The sequence below is a fragment of the Eublepharis macularius genome, chromosome 11 (genome assembly GCF_028583425.1).
Source record: "Eublepharis macularius isolate TG4126 chromosome 11, MPM_Emac_v1.0, whole genome shotgun sequence".
Lineage (NCBI taxonomy): Eukaryota > Metazoa > Chordata > Lepidosauria > Squamata > Eublepharidae > Eublepharis > Eublepharis macularius.
The window spans coordinates 60,994,720-61,019,125 of NC_072800.1; the positions used below are offsets into that span (position 1 = coordinate 60,994,720).

Sequence of the window (24,406 nt, forward strand, 5' to 3'; positions counted from 1 at the left end):
TTGAGGGCTCACCTCTTCCCCTTCTTCTGCCATGAAACTCACGTCGGAGTCCATCTCCAGATGGCCGTCTGACTTGCTCCCAAGGTCAGAAAGACAGAGGGAAAAGGGGAGGATATAAAGGACAGGCTATCAGGTAGCTAGCTGGAGGCCGTAAGAGCAAGGCAGTAAGCAAGGAAGTAAGCAATTAGGGTAGAGATTGGAATAGATTACAAGTGAAAGAAGTTCAGCGATCACGCTGCAGGCTTCTGCTCTCCCTGGAGGCAGGAAAGAACTGAGAGGAGGGGTGACCCACACACCAACAGGAAGAGGAAGAAATAATTGAGTTCCTGCCTCCCTGATTCGATGGTGAGAATCACCCAAGATGTCCTCCGCCTCAGAGGGAGAACAGTAAGGTTTATTTACAACCTAATAAATGAAATAAAACTCTGTTTTTCTGGAATAACCTTTAAAACGGTTTATAATGCCTTCCAATCTTCACAATTATTTATTCATAAATTTGGTGTAGCTAGTTTCGTGTAGTGGCAGGTTAAGAGTGGCAGGACTCTAATCTGGTGAACCGGGTTTGATTCCCCACTTTTCCGCTTTAAGCCAGATGGGTGACCTTGGCTCAGTCACAGCTTTTTGAAGCTCTCTTAGCCTCACCAACCTCACAGGTTGTGTTGTGGGGTTAATAATAACATACTTTGTAAACGGCTCTGAATAGGTGTTCAGTTATCCTGAAGGGCAGTATATAAATTGAATGTTATTATATATCATCGCTGCTGGTGTGGCAGAGAAATCAGATCACACAAGAATAATCTCTGAAATGCAGATAAAATGTTGATATCATAGGCACAAATCTACAATTTATCCATTCAACACACTAAAGGTCCTTCAGTTTCCAAACAAACCCCAAAATCCAGCCCAATCCTATATGCTCCCCCCCAAAGAAAGAGATAGCTGTTTCATTTGGATTACAACTGGTGTGCATTGCACACAAGTTAAAGCAGAGTACAGGTCTAGTACAGGAGAGACAGATTTCAGTATGATAAACTGCCCCCCTTACACAACACATCAGTGCACAATACTACGGCCAAACTAGGTATGATTTTTTAACCAGCTGGGGAGGGAAAATGAACCTAGGGGGGAGGAAGCCCCCCCCCCCGCTCCATGCCGTACTCTGCCCACTTGGGAAATTAGTTCTCAGCAGCTGCCAAGCAAGTGATGACAGCTGGATCAGGGGGACCCCAATCCAACTCTTTAAAAAATGTTATGCCTAGTTCGTCCCCTAGAGACCACAGCACAGCTATAGTTATTATGTACAATCCCATCAAGCTAATCAATCCTTCGTTATTAAAACGACTGGCAGAGAGAATGAAAATAGTAACAAATCTTAGGCTATTGCAACAGCAAAAGTAATTCTGTGCTAGTGTTCAACATTATTGCCATTGTTAAAGTAAACCAAAATAAATCTATTTGTGCAGATAAACCCTGAGCGTTTTTTAGGTGAACAGCCCAATCCTATATATGTTTAGTTAGGGGTGTTTTGTGTTAATTGGGACATACTCCTAACTGAGCGTGTATTAGACTGCAGGCAGGCACCATCCTAAGACAAAAAAGGCAAACCGTGTTGCCGATGACTCACTTCTTATCCCCGCGCATGCGCAGAATGTGGGGATAAGAAGTGAGTGGGGGCAAAACCGTTTGCCCCCCCCACAGTGCTACTGCGGGAAGGCCCACCACCATCACGCCAGGCCTTCCCGCTGCCTCAGCTGCTTCTCAGCTGCAACAGGTGAAGTTACTAAAAGGCACCTTGATTTCTCTTCAAAGAGAAATGAAAAAGAAACTCAGCTCTTAAAAAAGATTAAAAGAAATCAACAACTATATCTATAAAAGTGAATGTCTGAAAAAGAAACTCCACCCCATAACAACCCATACACTAGATTTGTTGCACTTCAGCAAGTCTAGCAGGAAGTAGTTTCTGTGATGGGAGATCAGAAGAACCTGACTTCCAGCTAATCAGGTGGGATTCAGCTCATGCTCCCCTCCCCTCAAAGAAAAACTTTGTTGGTGCAGAGCACAATTTCACCAGTAAGAGATTAGAAGCCAATTCCCAGTCAGGTTCTCATGGCTGCTAAGTAGCTTGTTCCTGCAAAGAGACACAAACAGTCTGCAGATAGCCAAACAGCCCATCAATTAATTGGCTGCTGATCATCATTGATGAACAGGAAGTACACCAAACCGGCAAGTGTCTGAACATCCCTAGCCGATATTTACATCTAGATTACAATTACTGAGACAGGAATTCTGAGAAGACAAAAATTAATAACCTGCCCTTATTTTTGTTTGTCTTGGTTGTTTGTCGTTTGGCCAAAGTGCCCTTTTACCCATTCTCATCCATCATGAAATGTATTAATTTATGATCTTTTCTTGGACTCCTATCCAAACCCAGAACCCCTCACCTACAGCAAAGTTGTTGTTACTATGTATCTTCCAGTCACATGACCCAAGTCACACTAGTGCAGTGTATTCTCTAGAAAGAAGACCACAGTGATATAGCTCAATGTTGCGGGCCTTGATAAGTGAGTGTTGTTTGCCAAACAGGGCTTATATACTACTGTTGTAAGTTTGCCAACCTCCGGGTCGGGCTTAATTACAAGTGATCTCCAGAGTACAGAGATCAGTTACTCTGGAGAAAATGGTAGCTTTGGAGGTTGGATTCTAAGGCATCGTACCTCCTCCCCCTTACCCAACTCCACCCTCATCAGGCTCGCCCCACCCCCACCCCCACTCTCCAGGAATCTCCCAACCTAAAGCCGGCAAGCCTAACTTGTGGTATGAAATAACTGACTTCAGAATTAATCGGAGTCCTGTGCTCCATTGAGGGTCCAGGAACAGGGAGGAAGGCATTTGAATGGGGATCTCCAATGGGAGTGTTTTAATTTTCACCCCTTGTTCTGCAGATCAAACATAACGTCAGAACTGGGGTGAGATCAACCTCTAAGCAAGCACAGGATTCCAACTGAACCTCACTTCACCACCACCATTCAAACACTACCTATTTGTCCTCTTGTCCCTAGTGCTGGTGGCTATCACTTGAGTGTTTTCCTATTCAGGGAGGGGTTACAACAAATGAAAACATTAGATCCTAAGTATTTATAAAGTGTTAAAGAGCAGTGTTTTACACGGGGGGGGAAGCATGTGACTCCACAAAGTAGAAAGTTAAAATAATTCCTGTAATTTTTTTTAAATAAGAAGTAAGAAATATTTTATATGTTTTGTCGTCAAAGCACTTTTAATAAGTAGCCTGTAAGATGAGAGCAATCAATTTTGGAGACTGTGGCTCATACAGTGACTTGCCAAAAAGCTACTCTAAAAAATTTGTGATCTAACTGGGATTTGGTTAGCTTGGTTCTTCTTAGCCAAACAGTATGTGGTCATGGAAAACTGACATCCAAATCCATATTTATCCAAATTCATATTTATTTTTAAATATATTTCTCTTCCAGAAGCATAGATCTTCAGAGTTGGTTGACATCATCCATTAAATAATCACAAAAGAACAGATTTTGCAGACACAAAAATAAGAAAAAATCAGTATTATGCCAACCAACAGTGAGGGCAAGGTCTTACTGGCCCTGAAAAACTGACATGGTAAGGAGTTCCTGCATTCTGGTGCTGCTACTACAAAAAATATCCTATTTGCTCTGGACATTTGGCCTCACCTTTGAAAGTGGAAACATATGCAGAAACTGACGTAAACCACGTCCATCCCACTCCTAAACAGTCACATTTTTGGAACTTTTAGGTGGGTAGCTGTGTTGGTCTGCAGTCGAACAGCAAGATAAAGTCCAACAGCACCTAAAAGACCAGCTAGATTGCCAAGGTATGAGCTTTTGAGAGTCAAAGCTCCCTTCATCAGAGTAGAAAAAGGAAGGGATTCTTATAATGTAGGCAGCTCTGGATTATAAAGACTCCTTTTTTTCTATAGTTGGGGGGAGAAACCATGATCTGCAAACTCCTTTCAAACACTGGTTTTTTGATTGCTGGCCTGCTGTACTAATTGCAAATCACAGTTTATCACCTCAGCCATCATGACAAATCATAATTACCCTTTATTAACCGTGACTTGTCAAGGTAACTGAATTACACCAATGCAAAACTCTGATCTAAATAAAATTTCCCATTAAAAATTCTATTTTTAAAAAAGGAGCATAAGATTAGGGCCAAAATTTATGATCAGAAAGATCTTATGTCTGCCTAGAAAAGGTATCAATGTCAAACTAAAGACAGCCTAAAAACAATGTGATCTGCCTGTTTACAGAATTTGCAGACAATTTTACTCAAATTGCCTCCAGGTCTGTCACATCATTAAATTGTTACTAGGTGGTAAAAACAAAAAACACCGGGTCCTGTGCTTTGATTTACCTATGATTGTCAGGAAGCTTGTAGAACTCACTGCATTTTATGTATGTTATGTATTCCTCTGTGCCTTTAAGCACTAACTGATTTTAATGAAAACCCTCTGCAATTCTCAAAAATCTATCCATAATTCAGTACTTAGAGCACTTGCATTTTTAAAAGAAAGAAATTAAAAGCAGGAGTCCAAATGCAAACTGATGCTGCAGTAATAAAATGGAAACAAAAATACGCTTCTCTAGTAGCAATGTCTGTAAATGTCACGAAAACATTATGAATTAAACCTCTACATACTGTACTATTTCAGTAACGCATTACAAAGCTCTCAGTACCAACAAAAATCAAAAGCAAGTTCTTAATCATACCAGTCAGGCAGTACATATGGTCGATGGGGCCAGGAGAAGGAATCATCTGTTCAATATTTCTCTTTATCTTCAGCATGCAGTATATGGGCTTAATAACTGCATCCCTTCCAAACCCCTAGCTGAATGTGAATTCATTTTCCTCAACAGCTTTTTTAATGGCCATCCTCCACACAATGAATTAGAAAGGCTTCTCCTAGGAATCTCTTGAGCAGATTCTTTTGACATTGGTTACCATTTGCAAAGATAAAGAATTCAAGCAAAAAGAGCTAGGTCAAGTTAGCTGGTGCTTCAGCATACCTTTCTAGGAACAATGCAAACGATGCATTGCAAATTTAACATTTCAAAGGCCCTGCATGCACATGGTGTTAATGATATACAGAGGGTTACTGGTTGCTACAAATGATTAATCCCAGTACCGTCATTCTCTCCCCACCCCCACCTTTAAAAATATGCCCAAATTGTAAAATGAAATCATGAAAGCACTTCCAGATTCAGAGCACATGTTAATAAAAACAAAAACACTATATGAAACAGTGTTTTGATGAGTATAGTGACTTACAGTTTTGACACACAAAGGCAAGGAGGCACATGAAAATCAAGGGATACATCACTTTCTTGTGAACTTCTCTAGTTCAGCAATGATCAGCAATATATTTCCCAGCTTATCCTTGCAAACCATGAGTAGCAGAAGCTTGCCTTTCCCAAAGAAACCTCTAGACCGTGATCCAAACAGCCTTTTTTGTGCAAGCGCTCAGTTGCAGACTCATTCTTTTTACTGCTTCTGAATCTGATGCTGCCCAAACTTTCCCAATTGACTGCCCATCAGCACAGGAGTGCTTCTAGAAAAGAAAGTCTTGACAATGCCACTGCATGTATATTTTAAGTTTCAATCAGAGATGTTGGATTTGTATCTGTTTCCATTTCTATATCTTTATATTCTCTCCTGTCCCTCTCTTTTCCACTTTTTGATAAAGCTTTTCTAAACTGAATTCTCTGCTGATAATTTTGAAAAAGAAAATCTAATTCCATGTTACCCTTGCTACAAATTTATAAGCAACGTATGCTATTGTGTGCAATTAAAAACAGTGTTCGAGATTTGACCTTTGAGCTTTTGGAGCATTCGCAGTGGTTTGTCCCCCAACTGTTAAAGGAGTTGCGTTGCCTACGTCCAATCAGAGAGCAAGTACTTGGGATGACAGACAGCGTGAAGAGGTTTCTGATAGGTTAGTCATGAACGTGCTGATGATCTTAGGAATCCGTCCAAACTCAATATGATGGTAAGAATATCAGATCTTATCACTGTGTGGGGGTATACAACAAACAGCAAAATACTGACCTGAAATTATATGGCTATATAAAAAAAAGAATGTCTCCTCCAGAGACCCTCTTAACATACTTGAATCCAGAAAAACTGTTCTTGTCCTTTCCAAATGGAAGAAGCCCTTGAATTTTCTTTTCCCCCCACATGTACCTACTTTTGCCTTTAAAGAATGCTACAAATAACATATTATAAAGTCCCATTACTGACCAAACCAAAAAGATCTAACATGCTCTCTACAGGGGAGAACATGCTTTGAAATCTGTGGAAGCCTTCATGCTAACATTGTATTTGCATTTATAACAAAAAATAACTCACATTAATTACAGTACAAAAAAGAGTTCTATGTTGTATAGATTCAACTTTCCCTACCATAAATGAACACAAATAAAAGAAATACATGATTTCAACTAATTTTACCACCTGTGCAGTGCAGCCCTAGGCACTGCGTTCAATGACATTTACTCCCCAATAAGCATCCTTAGGAGAGCAACCTTAGCCAACTTACCCAGGCTTGGTCAGAACCTGAGAAGGACTGCTAAAGCATTATGAGAAATTGTTTGACACAGTACTAGCTCATAAAATCCTATCTAATATTTTTGTTCATTTTAGTCTTTTTTTGTTCAATTCAGTCTATTCAGTGCTACTCTGCTTAGATAAATGTGTGTGACAGGACAGGAACTTAAAACAATTAAACTTGCACACAGATCTGCAACTGAGCTATGCCGACAGAATAAACAGATACTGTAGCAGATTGCTTTACTTTTAATTTGTGACACTGCACAGCTGGTACACATATTTGTCACTTCTATTTGTAACATATGCTAAAAAATGTAGAACACTTGTGTGATTATCTGTCAGAACTGAGGTGGAAGACTATCAATCTGCAACTGTTATAATCTTCCTTCTCGGGAAGCTTTTCCTTTCCCGATGGCCTAGTCCAGGTTATAGGTGACCAGGAACAAAACCTGGTATCTCGATTACAGTGATTTTAAATATATTAAATACTCAGAGCATCTAACATTATTTTTATCCTAGGAAGGTAACATCTTTATTCCATACAGAATGTCTGTTGAGCCAATATCCTTTTTTGGCTACAAAACTGGCACATCTTCACGCATGGATGCGGCAGTGCCAGCGTACACCATCTGGCCTTCAAAAGACTCAGTATTATTTTACAGCTTAATGTGAGTGTATATATACCAAAAATGATTTTCAACATCTCATTGTATTTTTAGTACATAGTTTACAGGGCTGAAATAAGGACACAGTGGTTAAATAGTTCAGCTGCGAATCAGCACTCTAGTGGTTCAAGTTCCACTACTGCCACGAACTCAGTAGATGGCCTCCTCTCAGCCCCAGCTCCCCAGCTGTACTGTGGGGATAATAACAACACTAACTTGCTCACCACTCTGGGTGGGGCACTAATCTGTCTAGAAGAGCTGCCTATAAGCACAGTTGTTGTTGTTGTTTAAGTTATACTTCATGTATACATTAAGTTTCACTTCATAAAAAGGATTTTTTTAAAAAATCCATGTACACACATGTGTGTATGTATGTATGTGTACATGAGAGTAAGTTCCTGGTGGCCTCCTGCAAAGACTATAGGTCATGTCCATTCCCACTTAGTATCAGCAAATGTTCAGCATCCAAGCTCCTCTCAGACTACTTACCAGGCCTCCAAAGATGGTACTGTCAAGCACAACAAAACAATTGTACACTCAATAGAAGCTCCTCGTGTAAATGTTCCACAGTAAATTCAAATGCTCAGCTGTTAATGCCAGCAAAGAATTTAATTATACCGAAGTACTTGAACGGAATACGATTTACAGTGCAATCCTAAACAGAGTTACACTCTTCTAAGCCCACTGACTTCAAGGGGACTGAGCAGGGTCTATCTCAGCATAGAACTGCACCGTTAATTTCACTGGGCCTAAAGCAGCTTAAATCAAGCCGTTTTAGCTGAACTGGGTTAGAAGCCTGGGCTGAAAAATTTCTACAAGATCTAAATCTACCATTAACATTCTAAAACTCAAGAAATCAGTAAGAAGCCCCAGTTGGGCAGTATAGTAAATATCCCCCCAAAAAACAATATAGTAATAGCTATAGTATTATTTATTTTTACAAGCTCCCCCTCCTCTCCTTCTTGAAAACAGAAGGAGGGAAATATTCAGCCTCTAGAAAAATCTCTCATCCTGTCATTCCTCGACCAGGTCATTGAAATGCATGTTCTAACAGTTTCTGAAATCTCTGGGTCACCAGAAGCTACATTTCCAATGGCCTGAAGTGTCCCTGAGAGAAATCAAAACCTGTATTTTCAAGAGTCCAGTAGCACCTTTAAGACTAACCAACTTTACTGTAGCATAAGCTTTCGAGAATCACAGTTCTCTTCGTCAGAGAACTGTGATTCTCGAAAGCTAATGGTACAGTAAGGTTGGTTAGTCTTAAAGGTGCTACTGGACTCTTTTCGATCTTGCTACTACAGACTAACACGGCTACTCCTCTGGATGTATTTTCAAGGAGGAAAGTGATACCAATGGAGACCTTGCAACTACAAATAAACAACCTGTAAAATATTCAATAAGCAAACAAGATTTGCAATGCAATTCTCATCAGTTACACTCTCCTAAATCCATTGAACTCATGGGCTTAGAAGGGTGTAACTCTGCACTGTAATTTCCCTTGACACAAAAGGGAATATATAACACTTGGGGCTATGCTTTACATTGTGGCATAGAAATATTCCCAACAGACCAGAAATCACCTAAATCATGGTTCTGCAAAATGGCACATGAGTACTTTCCTTGGCACTTTTCAAGCTTTTCAGAAAATGGGTGGGGCCATTGCAAGACAAAGCTTGTAATTGGTTCCGCTCATTCAAATGAAAGTGTTTTTTACTGGAAGATAAGGAACACTGGTAAGCACCTGGGCTTTCCTTAGCAAGTGGTTCCATTCCCCCGCCAGGATTTTCTTCTTCCCCAATAGGGGTGAGGAAGGGAGGAATTCCTTCTGAGGCAGCCATTATGGGGTGGCACTCACCATGCCCTCTCAAAATTCCAAAGGTGCCTGCAGCCTGAAAAAGGCTGGGGACCCCAATATACATCAAGATTACAACCTCGTTATGTTTTGCTTTGAGAAGTGCTTGCTTGCGGCAACTCTGTTCTAGCAAAAAACAAATTGCAATTGAAACCTCAAACCCCCAAAACAAAAAAAGACAAAGGCCCTGATCCCAGGAAAATCAAATGCAGCAGCAGATATACACCTGGCTGATTTTACTGTCCTCCTGCCCAAGATGTGTAGTGCTGTCAAGTTATCATCTCTCTCCCCCCATTCCTTGTGTTTAATATTAGATTATAAGGCTGCAGATAGATCCTTACAATCTTTTATTATTGCTGTACTATGCCTTGTGTCTTCAGTGTTATCAAAACACTCAAGGTGTTTTGAGTAGGATGGCTTGCCTAGAGGCTGGGGGGGAGCACCACACCATCTCACAGATGATTGGCACTGCCAGATGTTGTTCAGCTGTGTGGAAAAATCACACAATATTTAACACATGAGGATCAGCAAATGTTTTGTGTTTTACAGGATTTCTACATTGGGAAAAGAAAGAATCCCACATGCTTTTGATTAGAGCTGGCCAGGTGGTCAAATGTATCATAGGAATTACCCACTGAGAAGGCCAAGACTCCCAGCTCTCCTGCATTGTCTTGCTCCTCTAAGGCCCCATCTGGTCCCTGAACCTCCTGTTTTCCAGTGTCTGCCTGGTTACCATAGGGACTGCTTACTGCACTCCTCCTTACCTCTTCACTGTCCCCTTCAAAAATATTGGCACAAACCACATATGCCCTATAGCAGTGACGTCCTGCAACACGGTGCCAATGGGAGCCATCATACCCAACAATAAAAATACTACTTTTTGGTGTTTGGGCAAATAGTCCCTAGCGATGCTAAAGGTTATTGGGATTGGGTCTGACAATGGATGCCAGTCAGTGTGAATCAGCAGCATCCTTGCACATGCACAGTTTTGGGAAAACCCGACACAAACCAGTTCAGCAGGCGTTTGCCCTTCAACACAAACTGAACATTCCAAATAATCGGCTCACATCTGGTTACTACCTTTGAACATGGTAAGTCTGACCATCGAACAAGTTTACAAAGAAATCTGCAGCATCTGTACGATACATGACACACATCAGACATACTGGTGGACTGTATTTTATTTGACAGGTCAAAGAATCCAACCCTATTTCCAATATAAGATCATTCCCTATGCCCAACTCAAAGTCAACAAAAGGTGATCTAGGCATCCTGGACTGATTAACTTCTGGAAATTTCTCTCCCACTGAGTCTGTCACTTGCAGCTAGTAGAGAGGAAATACTAGTTAATCATTAGCTGAGGAACCTCAATTCCCATAAAACAGTGACCTAACTTTCTATCTATTGAAATCTCAGCAAGAAAAGTAGGTATCTTAGCAGTGCAGTTCTATTTGGAGTTACATCCTTGTAAGCTTACTGTCTTCAATGGATTCAGAAGAGTGTAAATCTTCAAAAGCTTGCCCTGTATATGTCACACACCTTTCCTCCCTCCTCCACTCAGTGGTCTTGTACAATAAAAACAAGAATATAGAGCCATAATATCGATTCCAATAGCACCTGTTCAACACTAAATTATGCATTCCGGTTTCAACTCTGCTCTTTTACCTATTCTGAAAAAAAACCAAACCCAATTGTGCAGCAGCCAAATGAAATATATAAGAATGCAATGTATCTATCTATAGATTCACTCTTGAACATGACCAGATTGAGCTTTAAAAATAGGAAAGCTATTTAGATACGAAAAGCGGCCTGAGCAAATGGTAGTGATATGCAAATTAAAAGATATTTTAGAACTCTGGGATTTGGCAACCCCAAGGCTAGTGCGGCAAATCCACAAATTCAAGGGCTTTTTGTTATAAAAACAGAAGTTTTTATTTTATAACACAACATATGGCATGCTACAGAGGCTTGATGGAAAAGACAAGAACAAAATTCAAATTTAAAGACCTATCATGGGTCATCACTGGAAACAGAAACTAGTTGGTATCCAAAAACTGGGTGGACAGGGTTAGACAGAAAACAGCTATTAAAAAAATAAAACAAAACACACAACCAGAGCACACAACACTTATCTTAGAAGTCCATTAAGACTGAATGGGAATAAAAGAGTTCCAATCTCCAGTGACACTTATTGAGTTGTTTCTAATAAACAGTTGTGCAGGGTTTTAAAAAGTAGCCTTCATGCTTCCTGCATCCTACAGATACAACACAAACATGCAGAAATCACCCATCCAATGTTTATTATAGATGAGACTTCCAGGTATAACCTTATCTTCTGCTCCACAAACCTGCTAGAGCTGAAAGTCCGATAGAAGTTCCTGTGACACTGTGAGGGGGAGGGGGGGGAGGACTGGCATAATGGAGTCCTTATGTTCAGTTTCTGATAGTCTTAAAACAGAATGGAATGGAAGAGGTGGTCTACAGACTTAATTAGTTTAGACTATACTAGTACACAAAGGCATATGGTAAAGAAGCACTGACCACACTCCTTTTCAAAAGGAGTTTCTTGAATCTGTCTCTAATACAGTTTAAAACTTACAGGCCATAATTAAAACTTACAGCATTAATTTTGGATGATGCCAACTGGACACAGGATCACTCAAAGCCAGAATGGGTCACTGGCATTCCCATTACTTTATGAACAGTGCCCTTGTTTTTGAAGATAACAGGCAAAGGCCTGTGTCTTTGAGTAATTAACATCAGGTTCTTCACCATAAAATACTTGGAATAATTTGCATGGTAAGCTGGCAGTCTAATGCAGCACTTAACGCCAATGGATTGCAGAGTGAAGTCTGCTCCTAAATTTAACTGCTATAAGAACAGATACAACAGATCTAATTTTTGCCACAGCAAGACTTTGAAGAGCACTTTTTGCCTCTTCTATTTTTTAAATTTCTTGTTGTCCCTTGTCTGAATCCTTTTAAGCAAAGTGTAATTCAAAAATCTGTGACTTGTCTAATAGCAATTCATAACTTGCTTGAAGTTATTAAATTTTTGGAAACTTAAATTGGCTCTTCCTGCACCTACTCTATTTCTATGTGTGCAATTAACTCTATCCCTCATCTATACCATTATGGGAGTCCACAAGAAGAAAAACAAATGAAAATGCTTATCAGGAGAACTCAACATTTTCAACTGAGCAGCACAATATAAAAATATGTTTCAAATTCCACCAATATTAATGAAAAAGGTTTGAGTCCAATAAGACCTTAAAAACCAACTATAGTATAAGCTTTTAAGAGTCAAAATCCCTTCTTCAAATATATTTAGAAGTGGAACCACATAGGGTTGTATCCAGCCAGAAGGTATGTGGGGGAAGGTATAATAATATTATAATTAGCTTGAGAGAGTTGGGGTGTGAAAAGCAGAAAATCAGCATTTGTAGTGAGAGAAAAATCCAATCTCCCTATTAAGCCCTGGGGGAGCCATTGTTTGAAATGTGCATATAAATTCAATTTCAGCAAGTTCATGTTGTAATCTTTTGAAATTTTGCTCCCTAAGAACTGCTACTCTTAGGGACTGACCCATTTGTCCCATATAGAGAGTTGAAGGGTATTACTGATACATGATGGCATATATCATAATGAAAGATGAACAAATGAATAAGCCTGAGGTGGTACAGCTGGTGTTGTTGGGTCCAGTGATTATGTTGTTAGTGATTATAGGGATAGAGTTGGCATCTTGGTTTAATGCAGGCCCTGGCTCCAGTCAAAGGCAAAACTCACCTCACACTTCCACATAGATATGTGTATCTGTTATTTTTATTACTATCTATTTATGTGATAAATCTACAAATTAATCTTGTGTAACTCAATGAACTTTTATTGATAGGTTACTTCATATTTTATTTTTCAGAGTTTTCTGAATTGCTTTGCTGAGTGATAAGTATTTCTCAGTATTTCTCATTCCAATAACTGTCTTGTGAATAAGGGGATAGGCTTGATCACGGCTGCACCACTGCAGGATAGTTTAATCTTTCCCTTCAAAGAGTTGTTTCCCATTTAAATCATACATACAGATATTTGATGCTGCTGTTTGCCCTGCTGTAGAAAACATACCAGGTTATCAGTGCCCCCCACCCTGAAAAGAACAAACAGAAATGGGGGGGGGCCTCAAACCATTCTCCCCCTCCAGTACTATGGCTCTGATTCAATCCTGCTTTTTAAATTAAGATGCTAGGCTTAATTTTTTTCAAGACTAATCTTTTTTAAGATAAAGAGTAGAAATAGGTTTGAATTCTGCATGTGTTGTTTATTTGAAAATATATACATTAAACAGTTTCAATTATTATGCTAATACTTTTAAAGGTTATGATTTTTGTACTCTGTGCATTGATAATCCTTGTAGCACACAGCTTTGTATTTGTTTTTCTTGTCCCCTTCCTTTACCCCTCTTTTTTCTGTATCCCTTTTCTCTGTTTTAATAAACTAAAATATAAAAAAATAAAGATGCTGGGCAGTCCAATGACTGACATACCACATTTCTAGTATTAACATTTCTACTGATATAGGGTGGGATTTAGGAAATTTGTATAGATTTTTCCTTCTTTCCATGACTAGTAAAGCCAGAATAAATGATGCACCAAATATTTCCATAGGGCACAGAACCCTGCTTTTTCTTGATGCCAAATTTGGCCTTCTTTCTTTTTTGTTCATGAAATACATAAAGCCTCAAGCTCTCGGTATCCATGTCAGAGAGATCAGGAAAACAGCTAATTCCAAGCAAATGGCAGCAAGAAATCACAGGATGTGCTACAGGTACTGTGGCCAGGAAAAAAGCAGATTGTTATTCTTCATCTTTGTTTTTCCTTTGTGTGGTTCTTCCCCTTCCGCTCATATCCTTTTTTCTTTTTTATTTTTAAAGGTAGCAATTAGGCTACATAGGAGTTGAAAGTCAATTTTCCCCCCAGTAGAACTCCTGCCACTTTTCATCTTCGCAGCACTGCATAGTGGAGGAAGCTGTGAGACTAAAATAGTTAAAGCAACTCTCTTTCAAGTGAAAGCAGCTTATCACAGAATTTTCCACTGGTGACTACAGCATTAGCCACAAGAGTTTAAATTCAGGAACAAAAGGGTAAGGACAATAGATTGACTCATTTCAACTCCTACTAAAGGCAAGAGTTGTTGTTTTTACTGGATCTAGCAAACAGCAGTTACAGATCCTTTTTCTATAGCCATTCAAAAGACACTATTTCATGGATGAAGTTATCAATGAAAGACATATGGGTTGGATCCAGCTGGCTTTCCTCTCAATCCCACCCAATTCTCCTCCTTATACAGCACTGGTAACACACAGGCTTTTGGCCATTCAGGCCCCATGATCCCCAGCATGTCTTTTTTGGTGGTCAAAGAAGACCCTTTCCTCCCTTTTTACCAGTGGAAAAGCTGGTTGGATCCAACCTATACAATGGATTAAGACAAGTCCTTCCATTTTGTTCCTCCCGGTATGTGCTGGCTTTTGCAGTTACCATATGGTGAAAATTGAATAGAACTGGCTTGTCTGAAGGAGTTCAATGTCCTCTATGGCCAATGTTTGTTGGCGGAGCTAGGGTTTGTTTGTTTTTACATCTTATCCGAAGAATACATAATTGTCTGATATTTTGTTTGTTAATGACTTAGATTTCAGATACATTGCCGTTCGCTCAAGCCCAGATATTTTGGATGCATACAGAGCACAAATAATAGATCTATTTAGAATAAGAAATGACATTCTGCAGTTGAAAAATTAGCATTATTTAATAAAATAGCAGTTGTTCACAAAAAATGGGTGTTTAGTTTGCTTACTTTATTTCCAGTTAGATCAGTTCAACATATGAATCCTGTGCATCTTATTTAGGATGCCTCTATATGATACTTTTCTGCATGTGCATGCAATCATTTTAATTATAACAACAACATTCCATTTATATACCACCCTTCAGGACAACTTAATGCCCACTCCGAGCAGTTTACAAAGTATGTCATTGTTATCCCCACAACAAAACACCCTGTGAGGTGGGTGGGGCTGAGAAAGCACCAGAGAACTGTGACTAGCCCAAGGTCACCCAGCTGGCTTCAAGTGGAGGAGTGGGGAATCAAACCCTGCTCTCCAGATTAGAGTCCCGCACTCTTAACCACTACACCAAACTGGCTCTTAACGTGCTCACTGCAGTCACATGGCAGCAGTGGGGAATTGCATTTAAAAAGGGGGTAGGAATGGGCTTGGAACAGCACCATGGAGAGTGCTGCTTCCTCCCAACAGTTTTCGCACACGCACGCATGTGTGTTTTTCACTGATTTTGGTGTGCTCAGATGCTCCAGGTGGAGCAGAAAAATCAGCAAAATAAATCCCCTCTCCAGGCGTGCTTCTTTTTTAAAGAAGTACTTCCCCATCGCTGCCACGTGAGCAGAGAACACATAAAAGGAGAGCATACCCATGGAGAAAAGTAATGTCTAGAGGCCCCCATATGAATGGATTAATGATTACTCAAACTGAATTAGATAACCAGATTTACTTATTGTTTGGCGTATTTATATATCCCAGGTTTAACTAAAGTGCACAAAGTGGTATAAAATATTCACACAATACAACATTCCACTTAAATAAAAATTTTCAAGTTTAGAATGAAAATTATATTGGAAAGATTTTTTTTAATTTAGTCATACTAACATTATGCATGCAGATATAGTTTTTTTTAAATAACCTGGCTCTTTAAGGTTATATAGGTTTGACACATTTTGTTATGTTGTAAGAAACATTTAGTTTGTATTTTCTAATTAACCAAGAATACTTATAATTCCAGTTCTGTGGACTGAATAATAGCATCATAGGATACCATCTAGATACACACCTAATTCCTACCATTTCTGTCCACACAGACATCCATACAGAATTCAGCAGTTAACACTTGTAAATATTTAGCCCATTTAGCAGCCTATTATTTGCTAGCCATTTTGACCTATGAAAACTAAGAAATAGAATCCTTACCCTTCAATCTTGCCCAGCTGAGGCCCTTTCCTTCTTACATCTTACACCATTCCAGGGATATTTTTCTGTATGCTTCACCTCATCGTTTCAACAGAAAATCCAGTATTTCAACTAAGTTTGACTCCTGGCTCTCATTTTTCCCCAACCAAGCTGCAACCCCAATTTGTAGTCAGAGAAGTTTTTTTTTTTATATATAGCCACTGATTCCTCTCATTTCCCTTTTTTTCTCTTTTGACAGCAAGATTTCTCTTTTATTTCTCTTTAAAGAGAAATCAAGGCACCCTTTTGTAACTTCAGACCATGCAGATACACACAAAACTCCTGCTCTAGCAGGAACCAGTGTCCCCAATCTTGTCCTCTACCATATCCTCTATCATGTATTTACTACATACACAAGTTGAAAAACTGTCTGTTATAGTTTTTATGCAGGGGGGAAACCAGAAAACCACAAGAAGCATTCTATTTGAGGAACGGGATTCTCCTGCCTCCCTTTTACTGCTGTATCCACCTACAAATGAAACAGTGCTCCTGAAGGCAGAGTGGCATGGTGTGCGCAATTACATGGAGTGCAGTGTGGGGGCTGAGTTGGAAAGAGAAAAAAGAATCGACAGACACTGTACACCTCCCACTGCACAAGCACAAGTGCCTTCATGAAAGCAGGGATTTGGATAGACAAAGAGTTTAAAATACACTGTACAAAACCCAAAAATGTTAATGTAGGCAGATAAGAGCAATTGAAGCATTTCAGACTTGGTTTTTTCTGTACAATTTGGTGATTTTACAAATTATCTGAAGTAAGAGTCAAACACAGCAACAAAATAAATCCCAATGCTTGTACTTCATTTGTTTCAAGAAAAATTATCAGATAGATAAAGTAGGAGCTAGCGGTTATTGATTCACTAAAATAAGATTAATGATTCAGTAACAGTGAGGCAAAGCATCTCTTCAATAGCTCATATAATATTTAATGCCCTGTATTTTACAAGAACAAACTTTAAAGAACATCTTGTGAAAAATTAAAGAAAGAACTGGTCAGAATATATTATTCACATTATTTCACAAATTTAAGTATGTTTTATGGTCAAATGTACAATGTTTCATTTCACCCTAGTGCAAGATTCACAGTTCCATAAATCGAACAGTTATCATTACCTCTAAATCCTCACAAAGTTAAAATTTCGTTCTCAGATTCAATTTTAACTTAAACACAAGCAGGCATGCCAACTCCCAAAGACTTACAATGCCATCCTAAATAGAGTTAACATCCTACGTTAAATGAAGTCAATTAGCTTAGAAACTCTGCTTAGGATGGCACCTGAGAGCAACTCTAAGGATGTCTACTTAGAATCCTACTCAGGTTTATTCAATGGGCCTAGGAACGCATTCTTATGATAGCACTGTACAATTCCTCCATAGCAGACACCCAACAACTATGCTTAGTCCTGTGTAAATCTGGCACAAACACTGATTCTGCCCCAATGATTTTGGAAAGTCAGCTATTGCTCTGGTTAAAAATCCATCATGACATAGAATACATTCATGGGTGCTGCTCATCTCTCCAAGTGAAAGGCATGCCTCTAAAGGAACGTGATGCCAAAAAAAGAGTTTTATATAAAGTGTTTGGATTTAATATACTGGTTGTGGAAATGTAGGATTATTAAGCTCTAATGAACACTTCACCTTGGGGAGGACTCTGCAGAGCACTGAGACATGCCTAAGATATCCGTCTGTACAGTAAAACAAAGCAGTCATGTTTACCATTTCCAAACATCAAAGCCCTTCGCATACGTTACTGCGCTACTACTGTACAACAACCTTTCAGGTACGTCAGCATTATTAATCTCTCATTACAGATGGAAGGTGGAGGTACAGCACCTCTGGATGTGTTTCCTCTGCGGAAACATCCTTATGATTTAGTCACATGAACATCTACTACCCTAGATCAAGTTCAGAGGAAACTCATCCTTCCCTGGCTGGAAACAATAACATAACTAGTTCACGTGTTCCCTTATCTCCAAAAATCTGATTCTACTTTTTATAAAAGAATATGACAACAGACCATATATAGTATTTAAAAATAGTTTTTTAAAAAAACAAGACAGCTCATCTGAAGTTTGTAAAGGAAGGGGGATGACAGATTACCATATTAGTATTTGATCTGCTGTCCAGTACATCTATCAAACGAGCCACAAAGGTAGGCTTAAAGTGTGAATAAAAAAGAAAAATACACAGCAAGTCCTGATCTGTACGAAAGTCTATAGCATCCAGAGATGGTGGATCTTCCTAACACCGAATGGAAGAGATGAGATTTAAATGGGGGCTCTTCTTGGTTCCACAGCACAGCCTTCATTTAAATCACTATGCTAGTTTACTTTATAATCCTCCACATGAAAGGGACATTTTATTATTGTTCTTATTTATTTATAAGCCAAGTCTACTCTGCACACGTCAATTTCACCGGTTCTGTCTCATGTGCCAGCTGTTTTGTGGCAGCAATGTTGTCACCACACCCACCACACTGTGTGCGAGCTCCAAATGTTGCCACAGGCTCAAAAAGGTTGGGGACCCCTGAGCTAGGATATTAACATACAATAAAATCAACAGTTAGGACATTCAATTAAAACAGATACAATAGGATATGGTAGCCACAAATTAGAAAACTAGTAGAAAGCTGAACCTGTAGATGAAACCTTTCTGAAGGGTGGGGTCCTTCTGGTTCACAGTTCGGCCACTCTGTTATTCAGCCAGCAATCATCCAGCTGATGACATACAGAAAGCCAAAGAGACCACATACCTCGCTGGTGCAGTGCCTCTTATTTATACAGTCAACGCTGTTTCAAAGATAACTCGTTTGGGATGTTCGCACACAAAAACAGGGTATTTGGGCCACACATACCCCGCCTATTTTGCATCACTCTCATGTTGGTGTTTACCCGAACTAAGCTGCACACAACTCTCATGGCTGCCTCAGACTAAGGCTGTTCAGCAAAACAGGTAAAATACTAAGACTCTAATTGCCTAACTGAACCTTGGACTTTAGAAAACCTCAGTAGATCTGAGGTTACAATATTGATGGCTGGGATGCTACAGCTGTCCCATCAGCCCACAGGAGCAAAATCAGCATTTTTCATACAGGCAGGGTCTCCATAGAATGGGGAGGAGGGGCACAGAAAACCAATCTGGAAGGTAGAATAGATATATCGACATGCAAGACACAGGGTTTCTTAAAGCATGGGTTGCAATCCCAGAGGGCTTCCTGAGCAAGAATGGTGTCACACAGGCCGCAGTTATCCCAGTCTACATACAGAGTCCTGAGGAGACGGAGTCTTTAAGAAACAACAGAGAAGAGAATGGATGGCAAGTCTGAGAATATCGACTCAGCCTTTGTATATCTGCTGAGTCCTTATGATCTCACTGGATATCTGAGGCAATGGGAATAGGAGTTTCCTTCTCTGTTGTGTCCAGCTCAGAGCTCTATGGGCAATTCTGCTCCTTTCCAGTATGTGCCCTCACCTGCCAGTCTACAGTAATGGATTTCCTTTTTGCCACAGCAGAACATTTGCAGATGCACTATAACCAGGAATCAGCAACCAAAAACCCATGGGCCATGGCTAGGGAACACAGTCTGCCTAGTTGCCTATGGCAAATTCAGGGGGAAGAAAAGTACATGGAGAAAATGAGCACTGGCTATGTCTGTAGGCCATGCTGCTATTCTGAACAGCGGGATTTACTGCAGCCCCCCAACCTCCACTATTTCCTGCAAGTGGCCTTGCTAAGTGGATTGCTATACCATCACCAGCTGCTTCAAATCTAGCTTCCAAGTCTCTGCTCTTATCCAGGCCATCTTGCCCTTATTATATGTCCCTGCCCCAGTCTTCCATATGGTTTTATTAGCCGTTTTGCCCCCAAACAGGCCAAGTTTCTCATCTTGCCAGTTCAGCCACCTGCATTCCTGATTCACTTGAGCAATGGCAAGGAGCCAGACAGCCACTCTCCTTCACAGGAAATAAAACCCAAATAGCAAGAAGATGTATACAGCCACAAAACCAGATTGAGGACTATTTCAGTCCTCAATGGGCAGCAAAGAAGAGGCCATCTGAGCTTGAAACCATCGCATCTGCTCGAATTAATCCTCAATTTCCAATGAGAATGAAGTATGTATTGTAAAAGCCTTCAGATTATGCAATACCACTTGCCAAAAATCACCATGGACAATGTCAGAGTAAAAATAAACTAGGAATTGAAATATCAGAAAAAACAAAGAGCGAGAACGCACTGTCTGTATAACGTACACACACACACACACACAAAGCAGACCAAACTTACCTTAATTGGAGCAGTGCTAAACTTGATTTTTCTAGCAGCTGGGATTCCATCTTCTTCTGGCAATCCACTAATTTCAGAATATTCCATGTCGGGTTCATAATAATTGTTTTCATCGCTGTCTTCTTGATCATCCTGTTCCGTCCCTGTCTCTCCCCAGTCAGAATTATACCTTGATCGTACCCTATACACATTGTAATCAGAGTGCATATATACATGAGAATTCTGGAAGTTATTCAAGTCTTCCTGTACTTCCTTTCCATTTGTATCTTCACAGTGGGAGCCAACAGAACGCGATGCTTCAGGGACTGCAATGTCATCACTGGCTATTAAGTTTCCTGCTATTTCTGCAGTCTCAGCTCCATCCGCTATCTTTTTTTGCTGCAAAGGCTCAGTTTCTGCTTGAATCTTGGTTGGGTGTTCATCAAAACTAGCAAATCCATCCACTGACTCTTGTCTAGCGGTTATAGCAGTGTCAACAGAATCATAATGGACTTCCTTATTTTGTATCCCACTCGTTTTTGAAAGCGGCAAAGTGCTTTTAGAAGTTTTTTCATTAACTGATGCTGGTCTAGTGATTGGCTGAGAATTGTCAACTGATACTGACACGGTGCTTTGTTTGGCTGCCAAAGGCCAAGCATTGGCTTCTTTAATGGGACTAAAACCATCAAGGCTTGTAACACTGGAAGACAGATTTGTGTCTACATGAGACAAGTTTAGTGGATAGTGACCAGTTACAGAATACTCTTCATTGTTTTCTGCTTTCTCTAGAACAATTATACTTTGTGAGTCGGTATTTTCAAACACTGCACTAAGTTGACTCACTGTTGGAGAGACAGCCTCTGTCCTTGAACTAAGACTGTCCAGTGAATCTGTGCTACCTCTGTTAGATTTAGAGCTACACCACTCATCTTGAAGTTCAACATTAGAAACGAGCATCTCTTTCTTTGGGGAATAGCGATTGGAATGCCCTGTTTCATGAATATTTCTTTCAAATATCTTGCGTGTTTCAGTAAACTTAGAATAAGAAGGACCATCATACATAGCATCAAATCTACTAATCCTTTCCGAAACGGACGACTCTAGCTTTACAACTGATCCATCCCCTTTCTCCACAAATTCTTTAGGTCTGCTTCTTCTCTGAGGCGACAGGGGACCAGCTTTACCTCTGGTCTTTGCAGCACCACCAGCACTCTCACTGGGTTCCATACCCATTTGCATAAATAAGTTTTTAATTCTGTTGACGTTAGATCCATATTTCCTCCCCCTGCTTTGCTGAGCGGCCTCTCCTTCTTCTTTTGTCTTTTGTTCTCCATCTGACTTAGGTTTGTCAAAGGTGCTTTTCAATGCTTGAAACTCAGTCCTATAAGCGTTCCTGTGAGGAGAGGCACTTCGGAGGTTTGATCTTTCCCCTGAACACTCAGTTTTCATCATGTTTATTTTCGGAATGTTAAACCAATATACATAGTGGCTGATGTACCCACTCAATTCCAGACAGGACTGTGATGAGGTACTTAAAGGACACTGGATTTTGCCAAGGCCATCCTTGAAGGCAGCAAAACAATCCTCCAGATACGAAGCTGTATTTATGCTGACTGGCAAGATACAAAAACAAAGAGGAAACCTGACGACCTTCAAAAGAAAATGTTGGTGTAACCTGCAATACAAAGGAGGATTACAATTCGCATCATGACTTTTGGATATCTTCCTACTTTTTACTGCAATTATAACAACGCTTTATTATAAAATGGAAGAACATGATCTAAAGGGAACTAATATGGTACCATCTCTGAAACTAAGTACATTTAAGCCTGGTAGTTATGGGAGCTTACACTAGCCCCTTAGAGGGAGGGTAGAAATAAAAAACAAAGTAAGTAACTGGATTATTTCAAGCTTTAAATGACAAAATTACAGAAGCCATCCCCTGCACATAATGTAAACAAGAGCCAAAAAGGGCTTAGTGTCCCCCAAACCCATTTTGAATACCAGGGCCCAGGCCTGGACCACAGAAAGAAAGAAATGAAGTGGGCCCAAATAAGTAATTACACCCTAGTCTCAGATGTATGGCATTAAGGTTGGACTGATTCCCTCCTGTTCCCTTTTCAGAAGTCAATCATAACAGGCTGTGAACAGCTCCACAATCAAGTAACACAGATTCAATTTACAAGAGAATTCAACAGTTAGATAGTTTGATAGATAGCTTCTGTCATTGGCATTTCTTGCAAAAAAAGATACTAGAGAACAGCATGAACCTCAGCATGGTATTATGCATCTTTCAATCATTAGGTATGCTTAAAAAAAATCTGCAAAAGTTGTTCCACTGCAAAACAGTACTGCACCACACCAATAACTATCACTAAAGTTTCCTTCAAATGGTGACAGAGAATGAGGTATGGCTCTCTCTCCATTATTAAGGTCTGAAAGGGAGAAATTCGTTAAGCGCAACTCTGGGTAACCGGGCGGGGGGAGGTGACTTTGAAGAATCACCACCTGGCCACCAGGCTGTGTTCTGCTCCACCAACAACAAACAAATTAACATACTCGCTGCAAGAAATAAGGGGAAAGGACTCTCATGCAAAGCAATCTCCAACTTGCTATGTGCAAATAATCCAGTAAGACTTGCTTGTCTCCTTGTGATATATACAGCATTGACACAGAACCAGGGGAAAGGTACAATGAAATGGAGGCGAGCACAGAAGAGGGGGGAAACCGCAATTCAGGCCCAATTTTCAGTTCCCCGGGTTGGGTGTCAGTACAATCTGAACAACAAAGAGCATTTTCTATGGATTCACATAAACCTAGTCTTCTGGAAAGCGAGAAAGGAGGGCTGGAAGAGTCCCTTGGTGTCGTTTAATTGTGGAGGAGGAAACGGGTCTTGCTTCCAGCCTGTGCAAGCAGCCCTCAAGCAACACAGAAGAGCAGCGCACGACTAATAATAGAGAACAAAATCTCTCATTAGCGCCCTTCTGTTTCCGCCTCCTTCGCAGTTACAACTTCACCGGCTCTCTGCAGGCTCCTCAAAAGTAATCCATGTGGCCCGCTCGGCTTGCGCCGGCCTTGCCACCACTCTCGTCCACCGGCCCGGAGGCTAGCAAGTAACGAGACTCGCGCCCATACATATTTTTTTACCCTTTCCTCGCCAAGCTTCACGACTTCTCTAAGCATTGCAAGGTCATGTGGCTGTTAATGCTCCGATCCCCTTCCTGGAAACGAGTCGGGCATCCTTGCCTAAATCTCCCCTTCCTGCTCCGCACCCCTGCTGAAAAGCATGCAATTCGACACAATAATGCAAAGGGAGCGTTGCAACAACAAAAAAAGCGTGGCGGGGCATTTAGAAACATGGAAGAAGAGCTCCATCAACCTCAAAGCGCAAGGAAGCCCCTTCCACCACCACCTTGCACGCAGCTGCTGCTTCAGCCTTGTTTGCAAACCACAGGAAAGAAATCCACAGAAGCAATAGGTGGGAATAAGCGGCCGTTTTCTCCCTTCACCCCCCTGGTCTCTCCCCTCCCACCCCCTCCCCTGGCAGGTGGTGCAAAAGCAACCCCGGTCGCGCCCTCCTGAAAGCTCCGCTGCCGCTCGACCTGCACGGCCGGAGCACCTTGCAACAGGAGCGGCTGTGGAAGAACGCGGGCGGCCGAGGCGCGAGAAGGCTGCGGGCAGAGCCTTCCAAGCGAGCCGAGCTCCCCGAACAAAGCTGCTCCGCCGCAGACCGTCCCTCCACGGGCGCCGGTGCGCCAAGAGCCGCTGCTTGCCCCGCCGCCTTACCCGCGAGGGGGGTGGGCGCGCCAAGCCCGGCGGCCCTCGTCCTCCTCTCAGCGCTGCCGCCGTCCCGTGCCCCGGCTCCCGCGCCGTCTCCGCCGCCACCCCCAGCAGCAGCCGCCTCCGACGCCGCTCCTCAACGCCATTGCAGGCGGCAGCAGAGGAGACGCCGCGCGCG

The 24,406-nt window shown here is 40.9% G+C and overlaps 1 protein-coding gene across 2 annotated transcripts in view; it reads right to left on the bottom strand.

Moving 5' to 3' along the window:
* Nucleotides 1–22,042, bottom strand: part of PPP1R9A (protein phosphatase 1 regulatory subunit 9A) — a 175,909-nt gene extending 153,867 nt beyond the window's left edge. For both annotated transcript variants that reach the window (XM_054991015.1, XM_054991016.1), the window contains exon 1: nt 20,470–22,042. In XM_054991015.1, the coding sequence (XP_054846990.1) occupies nt 20,470–21,900 (1,431 nt within the window). In that variant the 5' untranslated portion in view covers nt 21,901–22,042. The remainder of the gene's footprint in view (nt 1–20,469) is intronic.
* Nucleotides 22,043–24,406: the final 2,364 nt, after the last annotated feature.